Below are 20,094 nucleotides of genomic sequence, written 5' to 3'. Positions count from 1 at the left end.
CATGATGAGCGCTTTTCCAAAACCACTACTTTCCCTCCTCTGTAAAAGGCGATTTTCCCCTTTTCTCTTGCTGCCGTGATCTATGGCATCAACTCTTGCATGTGTGTCACTTGTGCCAATGTAAGGTCAGAGAGAGAGAGAGAGAGAGAGAGAGAGAGAGAGAGAGAGAGAGAGAGAGAGAAGATCGACACAGTATTGGGGACCAAAAGATGGGCTGGTCCCCCCTCATAATAGTATCTTTATTACTGAGGAGAAGTCTATACAAGCACTTGAACCGAACGCATTACCACGTTTGTTCTAGAATAAGACTTGATGGTTCCTGGAAGCCTTGACTTCCTATTCCTAGGGGAAAACCCTATTCCAAGGAACTTCCGTTCCTTATTCCAAACCTTTGAGAATCAAGATTCTCGCCTTTGGATCTCACCTTCCAAACTCAGGGCACGACATTCCTGCAACTCTCTTTTCCAACTTTGTTTCCAGAGTCCTCTTCCCGCAGAACAACTCTGCTTTCTCGAACACGAAGTCCTTACTTGGGAATCCCGACTTCCGGATCACAACTTGAGAGACTACCTCTCTCCGATCCGTGGATCTACTTCCCAAACTTGGGTACGAAACCCTTGGGCTGATCTCGCTCTAGTTCCTTAGAGCACTCCCTCACTAAGAGGAAGTACACCTGCAAACAAATACTTAGAGATCATAACATGAAAATTGTTACCTTCAAAGTCTCGACGCTTGAAACGCAACTCGGTTCTCGAAAAGCAATACCCCGGAAGGGACTGCTACATAGAAAATCCTCTCTTCCAATCCTACATACAAAAGAGGTGTGTTCTCGGGTTCCTTCTTGTAAATCAGCCCCGTCTACGACGTTTGTGGGCTGAAAACAGAGAAAAACAGCAGCTTGTCGCGATGGAGACACGCTCCGTAGGCACTTCTTCGCTAGGGAACTTGCGCACGAGGTCCTGGCGACATCTGGTACACTTGGGGCAGCCATGGGCTTCACCGGCAACGTCTTCTTTGCGGATGAAAGCTGCAACAGTATCTTCTTCTTGGAAAAATTGATCTTTTCCCTGGGAGAGGGTGTGTGATGCTTTTATAGCTCCTTGGCCACGGCAAAGATAGCAAAGCACTGGCTGCTTGCGTAGAGATCGTGGCCGGTTTTCGTTTATTAAAGAAATAAAAAAAATAAAAAATAAAAAATAAATCCCCTTCTGCTAGAAAAAGAGAGAAAAATCGCTGGTTGGTTTTTACTGCTTTATTTAATCATAGGCTGCCCACTTATTAAGTGGGCGGTCGGTCACCTTTAAAAATGGTATGAATTTGCCCAAAAACTCAATAAAACCTATAAGTTAAAAACAATGCTTTCACAGCACTTCCCAGGCGTCCCTGGATGCAATCACATGCACAGTTGCAATGCAGACATAGACCTCCTCGCGGGAAAGCATCTGCTTTTCTGAAAAGCAATCCCGCTTTCTCAGGAAGCATCTGTTTTCCTCTTAAGTTTCCTTTGAACCCATCTTCATTCAAGTGCTTGCTTTTCCTCGTGCACAATTCTAACACAGTTCAGAATTTCCTCTCGACTATGGATATTTCCTTTCCGATGCATCCGTCACCCACCTTGTGACGCATCAAGAATACCCATCACCTAGTCCTTTCCTACCGAACTTACGGTACAATCTCCTTCGCGATGCTCTATGTCACCCATCCTATGACGCATTAGAGATGTTTGTTCCTGGATGGTCGGATACTTCTTTCCGATGCTCCCTGACACCCATCCAATGTGATGCATCAGAAGTATCCGTTCTTGGTGGCCTTACAGATACTCCCGTTCTGAGTGCTCCCGTCATTACTCTGAATGACGCACTAGGAATACTCTGTACTCGGATGTCTCCAGTGAGAAAAACCCTCTCACTTAAAATTCCAATAATTCATTTAGAATTATTTTTCTTGGTGTTCCAAGCGAGAAAACCCTCTCACTTATAAATCCAATAATTCATTTTGAATTATCTTTCTGTCAGATAAAGCCAATTTAGCAAGATTGACAAGGGTTAACTTTTGAAGGTTTGAATAGGCACATTTCTTAAAGATTAGGGTTGCTTAAGTGCATTTGACATCCATGTTTTTCTGGAGAAACGTAGAAAGGTGAGGTTTGAAGGCAGTGTAGCTGATTTGATGCACCATGTTTCTAGATGTCGAAGGTATGCCAAGATCGAGGACTACATTTTTAACGATATGGAATTTTGTGAGGGGTGCCTGCATGCCATTTGAGATCTGTTTTCATTTCATGAAAGTGTGTTGTTGGTATGTTAGGATCCACATGCAGTTACTGAATCTTCTCCTGCTGTAAGTTATTCCAAGATTCTGAAAACTGTACTAGGGACCTTGAAAGAGAGAGCCCAAATTTGTAGTCTTGGCTTGTCAATAACTCACCCTCCTTTTGCTGCCCAAGATTGTAGCATGTAGTATAAGCAGCATGCTTCTTGACTTTGTTTTGGAAATACAGTCGATCTGAGGATTTTGAAGGCTTTTGTTTCAAAGCATAGATTGCATTCTTTGTAGGTTTTGTAAGTATATCTAACTTGTTGAATGAGTTGTTTTTTCACTCCTATCGATTACTCCATAGAAAGGGACAGGCATATTTAACAGGGTCTGTTGCCGCTGCAGCTAGCATTTGAAGCTCACGATGGCCAGAAGCGAAAAAGTGGCGAACCATTTATCATTCATCCAGTGGAAGTGGCACGCATTTTAGGAGAACTTGTACGCCTTTTCTCATACCAACAAGTCTATTTTTGTGGTGCCTTGTCAACTTATTTGTGTTTATTGAGAGTAAAATGTAAAGACACTTAAATGCTATAAAAAAGAATCTAACAGCTAGATATTAAGCTATTTCCTAGCTAGGTTAATTATTCTGGTGTGATACTTCTGTGGAATCAAATAATCATGACATTGTACTCATTGTCCACGCACCTTTTAGTCTCAAAGTCCTGACATAAAATTCGGAATAAGGGAGGCATATTAACATTTTGTTTTTCTGAGAAATCTTTTGAAACCGAGCATCTATTGCCAATGTTCCATCTTGTGTAGGGCATCTGACATCCTAAAGCTACCTGTAGAATATTTAGTTGTCCTAGTTTTTTTATGCTGTATTGCTATTCGAAAAATTTGCAGCATTGTGCTGAAGAAGAAACACCTGAAAGCTATCTTCTTAAGCTGTGCAGGAGCTTGATTGGGAAACTCTGGCAGCAGGTTTACTTCATGACACAGTGGAGGATACAAATTTGGTAACCTTTGCAAGAATAGAGGAAGAGTTTGGCCTTGTTGTTCGACGAATTGTAGAGGGTGAGACCAAAGTAAGGGATATTTGGTACCTTGGCTGGGTTACAGTTAATGTTAAGGAAATATCTGTATACTTGACTTCACATGTTGCAGGTCTCGAAGCTAGGAAAATTACAGTGTGCTGGATCAACGTCTGTTTCCCGTGATGTCAAAGCTGATGACCTTAGACAAATGTTTCTTGCAATGACAGAGGAGGTTTGTTCTGGACTTGAATCACCCCGGCTTTATTACCTGTTTCTCCCGAATTCTTTCTAATGATACTCAGCATCTTCCGTATCTCTCAAATGGATGTTTACGAACAGTTTGAATTCTAGGATACCGGGAGGGAGGTTGGATTTTAAATGATTTTATCGTTGTTTAGATAAATTTGACTCGAAAAGTATACTGTTTCATCCTGAGGCCGCACTTCTTTCTACTTGATTGTTTTTTAATTAAGAAAAATGAATGTATGCAGGTTCGTGTCATCATTGTAAAGCTGGCAGACAGGTTGCATAACATGCGTACGCTTATGCACATGCCTCCTCACAAACAGGTACACCAGGGTTTTTAAAGGTGAACATTGTTTTTGATTGGCTTCTTGACATAAATTCTCTTTTGTATCTAAATAAGGGTTTGTGTTTCGGTGTTCTGACTTCGATTGCTATATCACCATATCACAGTCGAGTTCAAGGGATGGTTGCATGACAAGATCCATTTTTTAAAATTTTCACTTGCTTCAACTCTCATGCTTATCTGGCGAGCCTATCCCACTGAGGTTTCTCGAGGTTGGATTCTTGCTTCCTCAGATACCTCAGCCCTTCCATCTATGGTCTCCTACCTGTAGTCCTTCCGTCTATTCTTCTGTGTTATGTCTGCAGAGGCCTGGTTTTAAAAGGCAGCGCAAAGAAACGAGGCTTGAAGCCCTAGGGAATGACAGCTCATCTTCAGTTTATGCAGGGAAAAGTAACACGGTGATACAACACAGGAAATCGGAAAACCATAAAAATTGTTACAATTGGTCAAGCCAGGGAAACTGAGTGACCCCTAGCACCAATAAAGGGAAACTTGAGAAGATCTTTGAAGAAGATTCTCATCGCGAATTGCAGACTTGTACCACACTGAGACTGACAGGTGGCAAGGGAGTTTGTAAAAGCAACTTCAAGCGGGGTCATAGCAAACCTTTGCAGCGCAATCGTAAGTGCAAAACCCAATCTGCAATCTGGAAAGAGCAACTCCTTGCAAACCACCTTCATTCATGGAAAGAGAGGGAGCCATGTTGACTTCTAAAGGATTGGGACCCACCAAAGTGGGATGAGGGAGCAGGCTCGCTAGAGCTCCATTAGTCTTGATGATATCAAAAAATTATTTTGTGAGATTGCTTGTGGGTTTGCCTCTAGGCTCATGTGATGAACCGCTTGGTATGCAGTTTGTGGCCTCATATCTTTTGTGGGCCTTCATTGTTGTTTTGTGCCTTGGGATGCAGTCTCTTCTAGCTTTTATAGCTTTCTAGTTCTTGTCTGACTCGTGGGGGCACAACTGCATATATTAGAAGAGGGATCGTTATGCTGCCTAGATGAGCCCACCTGTCTCCTCTTATCATTTTACTCAGCAATCTCATAAATATACAGGCCAAGAATTGTGGGAGAGTGTACATCCCTCAATCACGGCTATGGTGGAGTGAACGGGGGTGGACAGGCTCTCAAGTGTCCACTATCCCAATTATCGTCTTATACAATGGCAATATCCCGTAGATGATCTCTGTGGGTACTCAATGTGCTAAACATCCTTCACAGCAGACTGACCCTATAAGGGGGCTGATTTGGAGGAGAACTCCTTGGGATCAAATCGATTGTATGATCCTCAGGTCGAGAGGGTGGAAGTTCATTTGGAAGCATATGAACAGTCTTCAAAACTTTCCAACAACTTAATTTTTTTTTTCTTTGAAGAGGAAGAAAGTTGTGTCTCTTGCAAAAATCGAGTACGCTGAAACACACTTTTTCATTATTTTCTTAAGTGCAATGTGGTTGGCGATGGGAATTCGCCAATCACTTGCACCCGCAATTACAACATATTGCTTTCCTTTTTGGTCAAAGGACAGGGTTTTCTGAACATAATCAAGAATGGAATGCATCTTGTAGTGCCAAGGCATCCCCAAGATGACATCACATCCTTCAAGTGAAGCTAGTAAGAAAGATTCTTGATCTTTGTAGTTATCTACCTTTAAATTCAGCTTCCCTATGATTGGAGTAGAATTGGAGTTTTGCCCTTTGAATGTAGATGCTGCTTGAATAGAAACTCCAAAACGATTGGGCTGTAAATTGAGATCTTCGGCTAACTTCGTAGAGATGAAGTTATCCATACTGCCCGGGTCAAACAGGATAAGTGCCCGCTGATTGTTGATGCTACCCCATGCTTTGAGAAGAGATCTTTCTTTCCCGTTCTTGATTGTATTCCCTTGTACATCTGGGACTACATTGGAAGAAGGTGGCTGCGGGTTTTGGTAGGGCAATCACCCTTCATATGTCCAATTTGTCCACACTTGAAGCATCTTCCTTTGTTGATGTAGGTTCTCAATTCAACAGGAGAGAGGTATTTCCCTTTCATGGGCTGATTTGGCTTTGCTTCTGCATCGGAGGCAGTTCTTTTCGTCTTTTGAGAAGAAGAAGTAGAAATAGGTTGTTCATGGAGAGCCTTCTACTTGGCATGATAGGTGCTTTGCTCCATCTTCCTGGGAGTACCCTTGTCATGTATCAGCTATACGAGCTGATTCCATAAGTATCTGCAAGTTACCTCGAGGGTAAAGCTTCATAGCCTTTTGCAAGGCTTCATGCCATCCTGCTTCAAACTTGCTCATCTTCTCCGAATCTTCAATCTTCTTGAATGGGGTGACTTTCAAGCGAATGTTCCAAAACCTATCCATAGCATGGAACAGTTTTGTTCTCTGACTGTGAGAGTCGATCCCATTCTTTCTTTACTTCTTCCTCATAGTCTGGAGGTTGGAATTGTGCATATAACTCTTTGAAAGCAATCCAATCTTGGGGCTTGGGTTTTTCTAGAATTAGGGTCAGCCACCAACTGTTGGCGGTGCCTTTCAAGTACATACTGACATGGCGAAGCTTGGACATTTTCTTAAAGTTCCCTTTTGCAAATGCAACTTCAAATTGGCGGATGATAGCCAAAGCTTTGTCATTATCCCGCCGTCCATTGAAGGTGTCAAATCTTACATCTTTGTCACTTGACTCGAATGTTTTCTGCTTGTGGTGCTTCTTTTTATGATGCTCCTTCTTTCTATGCTTAGACTCCTTGTGGATAGGAGTCCTTTCCCTCGACTGCACTTCTTGCTGCGGGAGATTGTCAAGGAACATGTCCTTTGGAGCGACTATGTCATCCAGATCCTTCATATAGGAAAACTAAGGAGAATTAGGAGGATCCTGCTCTTGAACCTTTGGATTAAACCGCACATGACGTTCTGAAGACTTCTTCCGTCTCTCGTGCATGCGGGAGGCTCCAATTAAAGGCTCTTTCTTTGGTTCTTGCGTCTTTGGGTTTTGTGGGATTTCTCTGGATCCCATCGGCATTTTCTCCTTCCCTTTCTCAAGGGTATGGAGAATCTTATGAACTTTTGCATGGGAGAGAGCTTTTTGCAACTCTGCCACCTGCTGTTGAAGGATAGTGAACTCTATCTCACGTCCTTCCATTTCTGCGGTCTGCCAAGAGTTATCAATCCCTTAAGAAAGAGAGAGATGATCTTGCTCTGATACCATTGTGACAAAAATACGGAAGTGTAAACTGTAAGGTGCATCGCAAGTGAATGTTGAACTTTGCTCAAGATGAGTGCTCCGAACTGTGCTCAAGGGTTCCTTTTACTTACGGAAGGGAGAGCCTTCCGTTCCTTTAGTGAGAGAGTGCAATGATCACAAACAAAGTGAATGACACTGTGAATGAAGGTACTGAGACAGAGAGAGAGAGAAAAAAATACGACACTAGACAGTTCTCGAACCCTCCTCCAAGGGCTCCCCTCTCTGTGGAGAGAGAGGTCTGTGCTATTGATTGCACAAATCTAGTACAATGGTCTAGATGCAATGGACTTGCCGACGATGTCTACGACAATGATGACTACAACGAGACGGGCTGAAATCTGAAAATGCTAGTGGCTGAAATCTGCAAATTGTTGACTATCTGCTGAACTCTGACACTGTTTCGGCGAGGACGGCGATGGCGACGATGCAACGACGAGATGACAATGCGCTGAAAACGCATATGCTGAAATCTGCGAACAGTAGGCTGAATCTGAAAACGCTGGCTGATCAGACCGTGCGACGAGGATCTGTTGCGGGTAGGTGAGATCTGCGAGGTTAGGGGTTGGTCTTGCGGAGTCTAAGTGCTGAATCTGAAAACGCTGATGCTAGGGGCTGATTTGTCGTCGGGAATTTGCAAAACGCTAGAGCAATCTGTAGTCTACAAAAACGTTGAAGCAATTTGCAAAAACGCTAGGCTTGAATCTGGAATCTGCTAACGCCAAGGCTGATCAGGTGCTGCTGAAAACGCTAGGTTGAAACTGTAGCCAAAACATTGGTCTTGATCTACTGTTGGTTGGAAACGCTAGGTCACCTGCCGGTCTTGCTGAGAAGGTGCATTGTAAGTTGGTGAACTTCTTCTGCCTCTTCTGCTAGAGAGTGCTAGCGTTAGGTTTCTTTTATAGAGCTTAGCAAATTTGCCCTACCCAGTTTCCCAACAAAGTAACTTATTAATTAATAAGTGAAAAATGGATAAATAGGAAAAATGGGTTCTGTGCACTGTAAAATGCTCATGATGGGTATTGACTGTCATGTTGATGATCATGCTGTGTGCAACCAGAGGATATGCAACTACTCTAAGTGTCTGGATATGCACGGCTTGTGCACAGGCTCACAAAGGTGCCAGAACACTTCCTAAGCTGACTTGAATCCTAGACCTAAGATAGCTTGTCCACATGCACATAGGGTTAGATGTGCACGTGACATCCCCTCCTTTTCAAAGTGAGGTATTGGTACCGAACTGTATGGCGTCGAGGGAGAGCGCCAACAACGTCTGGAATCCTGGGAAGGACTCTTCGTCGGCCCACTCTGATGCGTGGGTCGTGCAATACTTGAACTTCATGAAGGTCTGTAGTGCTTGCTTCTTTGGGTGGCGCGGAAAGCGACACAAAGGGATCTGTGGCTTCTTCAATGCTCCAACTTTGGCTATGGACGTAGGTCCGCCTTCTTCAAGAAACTCCGAGGAGGAAAATTCTTGAAACCACTGTCAACACAAAATCATGAACATACCCATTCCACGTAGAGTGACTGGAAAAATACTAGTTTTCCTAAAAGACTGTGCATGCAATATAGATGAACAAAGTGACGGAGTGCCAAGCCGTTCACCAAACACACGCAAAAAATGGGGTCGAATCTTGACTTTTCGGCCGAAACCTATTAACTGTGGCAAATCACAATGAAAATGCCAATGCTTGATGGACAATCTATCTTGTGCTCTTTCTGCCAAGGAAGAGACATGGCATGTGAATTCCTTGAATGCAAACACTTTGTCTTTTCGAGAGTGATCCGTATACGTCCGTGCTCATTCATGAGTGAGTCATGTGCATTGTACAATACGGCATGCCTGTGGAAAGGGAACACATAAAGACGGTGACCAAAAGTACAAGAAACTGTCACAAATGAAACACTCGAACAATGCGGGTTGACTAATCATGGGAACACATAATACTTCCTGAGTGGGTCCTTTGGACCTCGAATCGAGAGCCAAGATCGATTCTGCGTGATTGATCGTATCTGCAATGAGGTTAGATTCACTAAAAAAAGCATCATCTAAACCATCATCCTTGTGAACAATCACATCTCTATCATGCAAACATGTGTGTCGTGCTTTGGAGAAGAAAGGATTGAGAGAGTCGCTTTCTCTTGGTCTTTTTTGGGTTCCGTTTCAAAATTTCTCTTGTTTTGGACAGGAGTGTGTCAATCCGAGCAAGTGTTTGATCTTTGATACCCTTTTGGTATAAATTGATAATCCATAGAATACAACTGTCGGGGAATTGCTTTGTAGATGTGCAACCATGGACCCAATATGCTAAAGAGAACCCCCAGGGCACTCATTTAAAGGCCCAAGGCCAAAAGCAAGATTGCTAAAAGCAGAGCCCCCCCCAAAAGCTCTGCTTTCAAAAAATTGACACCCAAAAGCTCTACTTGTCAAAAAGTAAACTGCTTTCTATGACTCTCTGAAAAAGCATCTGCATTTGGCGCCACAAATTCTGCGGCGGGTTGTAGTGCAAATCCCGGGAATTTGATTCTGCGACGTCTTGTCTTTTACTATATCTTCTCCATCTAGGTCAGTCAGGTATTGCCACGTTATCACTTTGTGACACTTGGGAGGCTTAGAATCAATGGTTTTGGGACTTTCACAGACTGCACATTGATAGGCTAGATTGAGAAATACATATTGGGACTTCCCTTTAAGGCTATTGCATTTGGAGCTGGCCAAGTTGTTGGCAAGATGGGGCAACTTATGGCAGATGCTTAGATTGTCTACCACATAATGAAAAAGGATCTGATATACAGTCGTATATTTTTTAGTCGTATAGCGGACATGCAGACTTCACATTGTGAAGTTTTCGTCCGAGTTACGACCAGTTGATATTGTGCTAATTCTTTCTATCTTTTGTGGTGCGTATGCCCTATCAACTATCTCATTTTTGTGCTAATTTTTTCGATTTAATGCTTTTTTTGGTGCTAGGCTTCATTATGGCTGAGTCTGCCTTTGATCTCCGGAATCATGACAGAAACTCAGTACACTGAACTTTTTGTTGATGTATGCTCATGTGTGTGTGTGCGCGTGCGGTGTGTGTTGTGTTTGGGAGCATATGTTAGTACCTAGTTCTACACCCACTATTGGGCACTGACGACGTTAGTGGGGATGTCGTGGTATTTAGTCAATACTATGCATGATAGAGCTGATGGTTATATTGCCTTGTGGGTGACTACCATGGGTCTATACCTTGCACTTTCCTTTAAGGGTGAATCTAGGCTTATCCTGGACTCATCTAGGTATATAGAAGAACTACGATGAATGTCGAGAAAAGAACCCACATGTGACCTTTATCGATTGTTTATCTTTTGAAGGATTTTGAGATTCATATCTATAGAATTTTGTTTGTATGGTTTGCATTGCTAGAGACGGTTTCTATATCTGTTTTTTGTTTTGATGACCCAGCTTTGAAGTTGTGGTCTAAGATATTCCGTTGGTTTTGCAGAAGTACATAGCTTCCGAGACACTTCAAGTGTTTGCACCATTGGCAAAGCTCCTTGGAATGTACAGAATCAAGGTAGTGAATGACTCTTGTGCTATTTGTAGTCATACTCTTTACAGTACTCTGGGTTAGTCCGGGGACTCTACTAGAAATGGATTCTGTGTCAGCCACTGCTCCTCTTTAAGTAAATGATATGTATATTCCAGTAGCAATTTTGTTTCATGTTGATTGCTGTTTGAAGTATTTAAGAAGCAATGGTTTGGGACTACCGTGACCTTGTTGCTTAATGAGCACCTGGATCTCCAAATTACATTGGCAAACTGTGCAACCTGATCTGAGGCTTTAGATTGTGCTGGCACCCTCTCACCCTTTGAAACTTTCTGCAAATTGAGGTTTTGTGATGCATACCACCCCCTCACTGCTGCCCTGTAGTTTTTTTCGATGTTTTAGGCGGCATTAGTATTGCTAGATTACTTGTGTGTTAAGCAATTGAACCAGAATTTATACTCTATTGCAAAATCCTCAAAATTTGAAACCTTTTTTCTTTTAGTTACCAGCAGTTCCATAATGTAGATCATGTGTTTTGTGCAACAAATTTGTTGTCAAAGTGATTTTTATGGTCTCCATTGGTTGATTCTCAAGGCTTTTTTCTTACCTGTTTTCTTTCATCACATTCTGGTTCTTGTTTTGATACAATCATGATCACCAGTTCAAGTCGTTGAATTTATTTTCCGAGAAAAAGATCGTTCTATTAGTTAATGAAAATGCCCATAGGGCTACAACCACCTCTACTAGAGAGGTCTACAGCAAACATAAGGGGAGACTCTCCCGATGAAAGAACAGCATATGTACAATGAGGCTAAATCAGGAGATGGGAGGAGGGAAAAGCCACACAGGTGGACGATAATCCCATCTGAGCACACCTTGGACCATGGTGAAGAAAGGCCCAGGGCACTAAAGTCGAAGGAAAGCCTCTCTACGCTCCCGCATGCGGTCAAAGCTGCCTGGAGTCTCTCGAAATGTCCTTTGAGAGTATGGATCAGCCCTAGACAAAGATCTCAAACTGTCTTTGCTGGTGGTACAAGGCGAGCCTCAAAGATGCGGAAGCGGCGGGCCCGCCAGATGAACCAGAGTGTCAGGCCGCAGATGAGCTCTCAACACTCTCTCTTTGCTCCACTCCTGTGGAGTAAGCTCCGTAGCAGGCTGGAGTGTAGGTCAACCCCCCTGCATCACTATCGTCCTGCTGATGGAGGACAACTCAAACTGAAGTGCCGGGCCCGTAAGAGTGGACCAAGCAGCTTCCCCCCAGGTGTACTACCGTGTTGAGGAAAGAGCTGGCATCAGCTGAAGGACATGAAGCCAAACCTGCTCCGCCAAAGGACAGTCCCAAAGACAATGACTCTGACTCTCCGTAGGATGGTCACAAGCTGCGCATGCTGCCGAAAGACCACTATGTACAAGCCAGCTCCCAACTGCGGTAGCTCGATGTGCAACCAGCCACTGGAACAAAGTGACTTGCCGCGGCTGTCTGGAGTCCCACAACCTCGCCCAAAAAGCTGACAAGAACTCAGCTGTGAGACCTTGCTCTTGCCAATGAGGTGCCGCAGCAAGACGAGCCTCTCTCCGCGCTGCCAGTATGTGACGTCCCAGACGAACAGTGTATTGAAAGAAAGGAACACCTGGGTGGTCGGTTGAGGAGAAGGGGTCCCCCAAAAACCACTCTCCAGGATCCCACTGCCCATGTGCCAGGGGACAACTCTCCCAAGCCCACAGCCTCCAGTGGCCAGTCTCAAGTGTTGTTGGGTCAGGGTCTATGACACAAGTCCTCCCACATATGCCCACAACTTGGATCCTCTGAAAACAGCACGCTGCCACCTGTGGGGCCTCTACTGAAACTCGATGTAAACTACCCTCACCCCGTAGCTCGAAGAACAGGGAGGGTACAGTCTTTGAGCAAGCCTGAACTGCGATGAGAACCTCCAGTTGCGTGAAGGCCCCCATCCATCTGGGCGCTGCTGACTCAAGAGGTGGGAGCCACGCAGCTGGTACTGCCTCTCTCATGTCCTGACACATGCTTTGCACCCTCTCATGCCCTGTAGCTGGATGCTTTGAAGCTCCTTTGACAAGCCTGAGAACTGTAACCAGTCACCTAGAGAGCGTGGTGGACCCTCTGCCATGGGACCCCAAGAAACATGAGGCCTATTACCAACCAAGTGGCCTCTCTGAGTGCTAACCATGGGGTTCCAAACAAGGGGCTCCCTCAGGCGCTCCTCCGTGCAAGTAGGCTGATGCTGCACGAGGCCTCTCCCCAACTGCTCCCATGAGCGGAGCAGACACACAGCAAAACGGACCTCCAGTCTCTTGCTCAGGCCAACTCTGCGCATTTCTGTGAAGATCCATCTGGTCGAAGGTTGCCAGGGGCCTCCAGCCTGGGGCACTCTAGCACTAAGCCGCTGAAGCAAAAATTCCTTCCAGGGCTCTTCCCCTATAAGCAATCCTCTGATAACAAACTTCCCAAGAAGGGCTTTGCTCTGTTGTGATGGGTCTATGATCCCCAACCCTCTGAGTGTTGCGCCCTGACCAAAGGAAGTTCCTGATCAGCCTCTCTACCTGATTGATGCAGGAACTCGAAAAGATCCAACAAGAGGTGATGTACCACATGGTAGCCAACAACACCTGGTTGGCCACTACAACTCTGCCTACCAAGGAAAGACGTGCGGAACTCCAATGTAACAGCTTCCTCTTGATGGACAGGAGGGGGGGAGCAATCTGCTGCTCAGGGGACAAGTGCAAACCAACCTGATTGCCCAATTATCGAACCGCTGTCCCGGGGAGAATCCATCTGAAACCCTCACTCGCAGCCAATCTGGCGTAGGAGCACTACCAACCGAGAAAGCCAGAGTCTTTCTCAAGTTGATCCGTGCGCCTGATGCACAACAAAAAGCCTCAAGAGCCTGCTCACACCTGTGAAGGTTGGCCTCCTGGCCCTCCAAGTACAAAGCTCAATCGTCTGCAAACTCAGCATCCAGCAACTCGTTGCCCCGAATAGGGAGTTCTAAGCCACGTAAACCAACCTGCTGTGAAACCAAAAATTTGCTGATCACCTCAGCATAGAACAGAAAGAGAAAGGGGGCAAGAGGGAGCCGTGTTTGACCGAATGTGCGAGCATGAAGCGATCTCCTCTACCACCTGCCAACAGTACCTGACTGTGTGCCCGTCTGTAGAGAGATGACACACCTCTAATCCAAGCATCTGAGAAGCCCATCCTGCGTAGAGTGCCCTCCAAGAAGTCCCAGTCAACTCTATCATAGGCCTTCTCAAAGTCAAGAAGAGTTATCACCAGATCCTCACCACGGAGGCGAGCGAGGGCGGAAGTCTCCCAAAATGTAAAGATGTTGTCAAAGATACTACTCTCCTTGACAAAACCTGTCTGTGTCCCATGTATAATGCTCTCTAGAAGTGGCTGAATCCTCAATCTCAGAGCCTTGGCAAGAATTTTGTAGGCTGAGTTGAGGATGGTGATGGGCCGCCACTGTCGAATCTCATCCAAGGAGCCACTCTCCTTGGGAATGAGGTAAATGAGACCCTCACTCATGCTGTCAGACATCTCTCCTGTGTGTAGGATGTAGTGAAAAGCGTTGCATAGATATGAGCCAAGCAAGTCCCAATACTCTTAAGAAAAAACTGGAAGTGAAACCATCTTCACCTGGACAACTACCACGGGGAAGTGCTGTGAGGGCCACGTGGAGCTCTTGTAGCTGAAGAGGTAGCTCAAGCCACTGGCGCATCTCCTCAGTCACAAGACAAGGCATCTGTGCCCAAAGCTGCTCTCTGCAAGCATCCTGACACTTTGACTGAGGCTTTGCTGAAAGCAGGTCACGGTAAGAGTCGGTAGGCACTGCTTGCATGTCTTTCGGCTCTGAAGCAACTGACGGGTCGGGCCTCCTCAACTGGTTGACCCTGGCATGCGTATGCAGGGGTCCCACTGCCTCAAAGAAAGCCCCCGTCACTCTGTCTCTCACCTGGGTCCACTGAGATGCCTATCGATGGAAGGCAAACTCATGGCACCTCTTCTCTGTGCTGGCAAGCTCCTGGCGAGCCTGGTGCAACTGTTCCTCTAACCAAGGACTGTCTGGATGCTGCTCCTGCATCCTTTGCAAGGAAGCAACGCCCCGTCGGAGGTGTTGCTCCTCATCTCTTGCTGTAGCCAGGCAGGCCATGACTGCTGAAGAAAAAGTCGACTAAGCTGAGCAAGTCCAGAGGCCACTATGTGAGCAGGAGAATCCTGCACGACTAAGCTCAGTAGCGTGAATCTGGAGCCAGTCAAGAACTGTGTGCTGGGTCCACTCTGTGGAATCCCTAACGCACAACAGAAAGGAGAAACCTACCGCTGTGTTCCAAGCCTCAATGCCTCTAGCTGCAAGAAAGAGGACGTGGACTCGAAAGCAAGCCTCCTCCAGGTCAGGAGAAGAGTCGCCCAGGAACCGTGTGAAGCTGTAGTCGAAGAAGTCCTAGCGTCTGCGGGGGCTGTCCCTCTCGAGCCACACGGCTCGAAGCGAAGGCACTATCAAGAGATCGCCTTACGGCAGACGCATGTCCAGTCCCCTGCATCTGAGGAGGAGGGGTCGAGAGATGAGGCTCAAGGCCCCAATGGGGAGAGAGGAGGGGCGGGAGGTGGAAGTGAAGGTGGTGGTGGTGGGGGGGGGGTGTGGATGAGGCGGAGCGGCAGTGTCTGAGGGAGGAGGAGACGAAGGTGGAGGAGCTGAAGTGGACGGGGCCTCCTCAGGCAGGTCTTGCTGAAGGGGGTCAAAACGGTCCCCAGTCGGAACCTAGTGTTGTTGAGCTGCAGCAGCAGGTCGGCCACCAGGGGGAGCAGTGGGGCAAGGCCGCCCCTATCGGCGGCGGCCAGGCATCTGCTGCTAACCGTCAACTGTCTGATCGTTGGTCTCAGTCGAGGTATCAGCCTGTGTGTCCTGAGTGTTTGGCTACTGGGCATGCTCAGCCTTGGAAGGTTGCGCATGCGCTGTGGGTCAAGGTCTCCTGCGAGGACAGGCCTTTGCCAAATGGCCCATCTGTTTGCAAATGAAACACTGATTCGGGAGGCCCGAATACTCCACGCTCTGACGGAACCAACCTCCACTCACCTGATCTGAGGTAGTAGGATGACCTTCGGAAGAGTGTGGGTGTTCCGAACCCGAACACGTACTGTGGGGATGTTGGCCGCCTTGGAAGCTACAGAGTCTGCCGTGCGAGGTGTCTCCAGGACAGTCCCAATCTGTGAGCTTATCTTGGACAAAAGTGGCAGGTACTCCCTCAAACCGGGAAAGCAGACGGAGATGGGAAGGTCTGCCTTCTCTACTAGAACATTAGTAGCTGGATCGAAACCATGCCTCCATTGTTGAAAGTGGGCTCGAACTGCTCGGATAGCCAAAGGGCTCATCGCGATGACCTTGGACGCCATCTCGGAGGTCTCAAACTCTATCTGATAGTAGCCGTGTCCGAGGAACTGAACATCCAAGATTTTGCCCACCTCTGCGAGAAGGCGGGCCTGGAGAAGATCACGCACCTCTCCTCTGTTGGGTCTGGTGCCGAGAATCTTGTAGATGACGGAAGTCGCCTGAAGGCATTCCACCTCTGTTGCGAGGCTCGCTTGCTATGTCGGCGAAAGAGCAAGTCGGATGGTGGGCTGTGCAGGGTCGGGCGAGGGGGCTTCCTGAGAGTCCCTTTGAGGTGGAGCATGAGCCTCGATCAGTGTCTGCTGCCGTGGATTAGGGGCGAAGAGGCGTTGACGAATGGTGGCCTTCTGCGACCGAGTACGTCGAAGGAGTTGACGACTTCAGCCGAGCAGAAACAGGGGTGGGGGGAGAGTTGCGATGCGGAGAGAGCGGGAGTGCGAGGCTGGGGCAGGCGGGCTGAGGCGCGGCGAAAGGGGGACTGAGGCTGGTGTTGACAGCGGGCAGGGCAGGTCAGGTCAGGTCAGTGTGAGACAAGTTGGGGGGGGGGGGGGCTGAGAGAGAGGAGGGGGTGCAGTGCGTGCGGAGGGGGAGAGAGTGAGCGTCAAAGTGCTTCAAGTCGTTGAATTGGGAAAATTGTGTAGATCTCTCTTTTTTCAGTTCAACATATGTTGTTCTTCGTATGAAAATCAAACCAGAAAAAACAACTCAAATTTGTGTGCTTTTCATAAAATTCTGTTGGGTATATGCTCGCTCTTAGAAAAAAATTCTTTTGCAGTCGGAGCTGGAGGATTTGTCATTTCTGTACTCTCATCCAGATGCGTATGCTGATTTAAAGACAAGGGTCGAAGAAGTTTATAATGAGCATGAAGAAGAAGCTCTTGAGGTAAAGGTTCTCAGCTCATACAAATATGTGGTGTGCTTTTTGCACTTACTGCCTTGCAATCTTGATATCATTTGATAATGCAGGCAAAAAGGTTTTTACTGGAGCGAATTGCAGATGATCAGTTTCTCAGTTTTATGGCGGTTGATGTGAAGGCCCACACACTGTGTAAAGAGTTGTACAGGTACTTTTGTTGCATGTCAATCCGAAATAGAGTCACAGCATAGCTTCTTATTTTTGCATTTTCTTGCATTATGTCTGTTCTTAAGAAAGGACAGATTTCTATTGTCTTCTCTGAAATTGGTGCAAAAGAAACACATGCCATTGGCGAGACGATGAGGGCACAAACTGGCTCCCAATGCAAGTCCTCCCACCATAGCCCGCCAAGGAAACACCTTTCCCTTATGAGGAAGTTGAGTATGCCAGCCTCAAAACACTACATTTCTCCACCAAGCAACTGATTTCTTGACCTGCCAAGTCTTGTTGGCCTTTTCAGCCAACCAATGCTTTTGTCCAATAAGAGAGTGATTGACATAATTTGGAGAACTGGTGGCAATTGGCTTTTTATCTTTGGCTTTCCAATTTTGCCAAGGCTGATCGATGAGTAAGGCAGGAAGCGCATGAAAAGGAGAAAGGCATGAACGAAGTTGCTCGCAAATACTTCGATATCCACGAGGGATACATTATCAATGATGCACTTTATGAGAATAAAGAAGCTAGCTGCATTGCGGCGACACTGTATCAGAGAGGTAAACATAATCAAGTCTTGCCATCGGTTGAATTGTTGGTGAAGGTGCTCTTTGCCAAGCCAAGTAATAATTCTAGAGGTGGCAAGCACCTTAGATTGTAGAGAATTTTTTACCCCTACAAGGTGGCTTTAAATGAGCAAACTTCAATACCTCTTGCCATGAAAGCACCAAGCACATGAGCAAAGACGATTGATGACACTCGAATAGCTGATTTGGATTTACAATATGCCACCATGTTCCCTCTTTCAAAGTCTTACCATGTGAGAGACTTGTCTGGCATATGAAATACTCAGCAATACAAACCCATGGCTGCATAGATTCAACACACATATCCAAGGCTCCAACGCCTGGCTACCATATGTGTCCATACATCCAAAATTGCTACCCCACCCATTCTTTAAGGGTGGACTAGTGCTCCAATGAGATGCAAACCATCCTCACCCTGAGGTTATTTTTCTTCCAAAGCATGAAACACATGGTGTCACAAAGTGATGATGTGGAAAGACCCTAGGGGCCCAAGGGGAAGGGGCGAAAACATTGTCCGACCAAAATCTGAAACCAGATTTTTTTTTTTTTCCCAGAAAAAGATCCTTCTATTAGTTAATGAAAACTGCCCATAGGGCTACATCCACCTCTGCGAGAGAGGGCTACAACAAGCATGATGGGGAGACTCTCCCAATGAAAAAACAGCATATATACAATGAGGCTAAATCAAGAGATGGGAGGAGGGAAGAGCCACACAGGTGGACAGTAGTGCCATCTGAGCACCCCCTGGACTATGGTGTAGAAAGGCCCAAGGCGCCAGAGTCGAAGAAAAGCCTCGCGGCGCTCCCGCATGCGGTCAGAGCTGCCCTGTAGTCCCTCAAGCTGTCCTCTGAGAGTATGGATCAGCTCTAGCCAAAAGTCACGAACAGTCTCTGCTGGTGGCACAGGACGAGCCTCAAAGATGCGGAAACAGCGGGCCCGCCAGATGAACGAGAGAGCTAGGCCGCTGATGAGCTCCCAACACTCCTCTCTCTCATTGCACCACTCCTGTGGAGTAATCTCTGTAGCAGGCTGGAGTGTAGGTCGCCCCCCCTGTATCACTATCATCCTGCTGGTGGAAGATAGCTCAAATTGAAGTGCTGGGCCCGTGAGGGTGGACCAAGCCGCTGCCCCCCAAGTGTACTGTCGAGCCGTGGAGAGGGCAGGCATCAGCCGAAGAACACGTAGCCACACCTGCTGGGCCGAGGGACAGTCCCAAAGACAGTGACGCTGACTCTCCACCAACTGGTCACAGGTTGCACATGCGGCCGAGAGACCACTATGCACAAGCCAGCTCCCTACTGCTGTGGCTCTGTGTTCAACCAGCCACTGGAACAAGGTGACTCGCCTCGGCTGTCTGGAGTCCCACAGCCTCTGCCAAAAAGCTGCCAAGAACTCGATTGTGAGGCCCTCCTTCTGCCAATGACGTGCTGCAGCGGGGCGGGCCTCTCTCTGTGCTGCAAGTATATGACGTCCAAGCCGAACAGTGTACTGAAAGAAGGGGACTCCTGGGCGGTTGGCAGAAGAGAAGGGGTCCCTCCATAGCCACTCACCAGGATCCCACTGTACTCGTGCCAGTGGACAACACTCCCAAGCCCATAGCCTCCAGTGTCCAGTCTCAAGAGCTGCTGGGTCAGGGTCTATGACGCAAGTCCTCCGACAGATGCCCACAACTCGGATCCTCTGGAAACAGCACTCTGCTACCTGCGGGGCCTCTACCGCAACTCGCTGTAATCGTCCCCCACCCTGAAGCTCGAAGAACAGGGCTGGGACAGTCTCTGAGCAAGCCTTGACTGAAATGAGAACCTCCAGTCGTGTGAAGGCTCCCATCCACCGGGGTGCTACAGGCTCGAGAGGCGTGAGCCACTCAGCTGGAACTGACTCTGAGATGTCCTGACACATGCTCTGCACCCCTCTCATGCCCTGTAGCTGGACAGCCTGCACCTCCTCTGACAAACCTGTGAACTCTAGCCAGTCACCTAGAGAACGCGCTGGACCTGCCGCCATGGAACCCCAAGAAACATGAGGCCGACTCCCAACCAAGTGGCCTCTCTGAGTGCTAACCATGGGGTTCCAGACGAGGGGCTGCCGTAGGCGCTCCTCCGTGCACGTCGGCTGTCTCTGCTCTAGGCCATGTCGTAAGAGCTCCCAAGATGGAAGCAAACTCACAGCGAATCTGTCCTCCAGTCTCCTGCTCAAACCAACTCGGCGCAGCTCTGAAAAGATCCATCTGGACGAAGGTTGCCAAGGGCCTCCTGACTGAGGCACCCTGGCACGAAGCCTCTGCAACAAGAATTCCTTCTAGGGCTCCTCGCCTGGAAGAAGTCCTCTGACGACAAACTTCCTAAGAAGGGCTCTGCTCTGCTGTGCAGGATCAATGATCCCAAGCCC

General features: G+C 47.2%; 1 protein-coding gene across 2 annotated transcripts in view; it reads left to right on the top strand.

Moving 5' to 3' along the window:
* RSH1 (RELA/SPOT homolog 1) overlaps nucleotides 1-20,094 on the top strand; it is an 83,856-nt gene that overhangs the window by 36,426 nt on the left and 27,336 nt on the right. The window contains exons 5-11 of one of the 2 annotated variants that reach the window (XM_086525041.1): nucleotides 2,662-2,754; nucleotides 3,216-3,347; nucleotides 3,427-3,528; nucleotides 3,788-3,865; nucleotides 10,598-10,669; nucleotides 16,826-16,933; nucleotides 17,017-17,114. In XM_086525041.1, coding sequence (XP_086381167.1) covers nucleotides 2,662-2,754; nucleotides 3,216-3,347; nucleotides 3,427-3,528; nucleotides 3,788-3,865; nucleotides 10,598-10,669; nucleotides 16,826-16,933; nucleotides 17,017-17,114 — 683 coding nt within the window. Of the gene's footprint in view, nucleotides 1-2,643; nucleotides 2,755-3,215; nucleotides 3,348-3,426; nucleotides 3,529-3,787; nucleotides 3,866-10,597; nucleotides 10,670-16,825; nucleotides 16,934-17,016; nucleotides 17,115-20,094 lie in introns of both variants that reach the window. The other variant, XM_086525040.1, reaches the window with a different exon arrangement.

Source organism: Adiantum capillus-veneris, chromosome 12 (genome assembly GCF_014529385.1).
Source record: "Adiantum capillus-veneris isolate H3 chromosome 12, ASM1452938v2, whole genome shotgun sequence".
NCBI lineage: Eukaryota > Viridiplantae > Streptophyta > Polypodiopsida > Polypodiales > Pteridaceae > Adiantum > Adiantum capillus-veneris.
The sequence above is the reverse complement of the archived record's forward strand: the minus strand, read 5'-3'. Positions and strand labels throughout refer to the sequence as shown.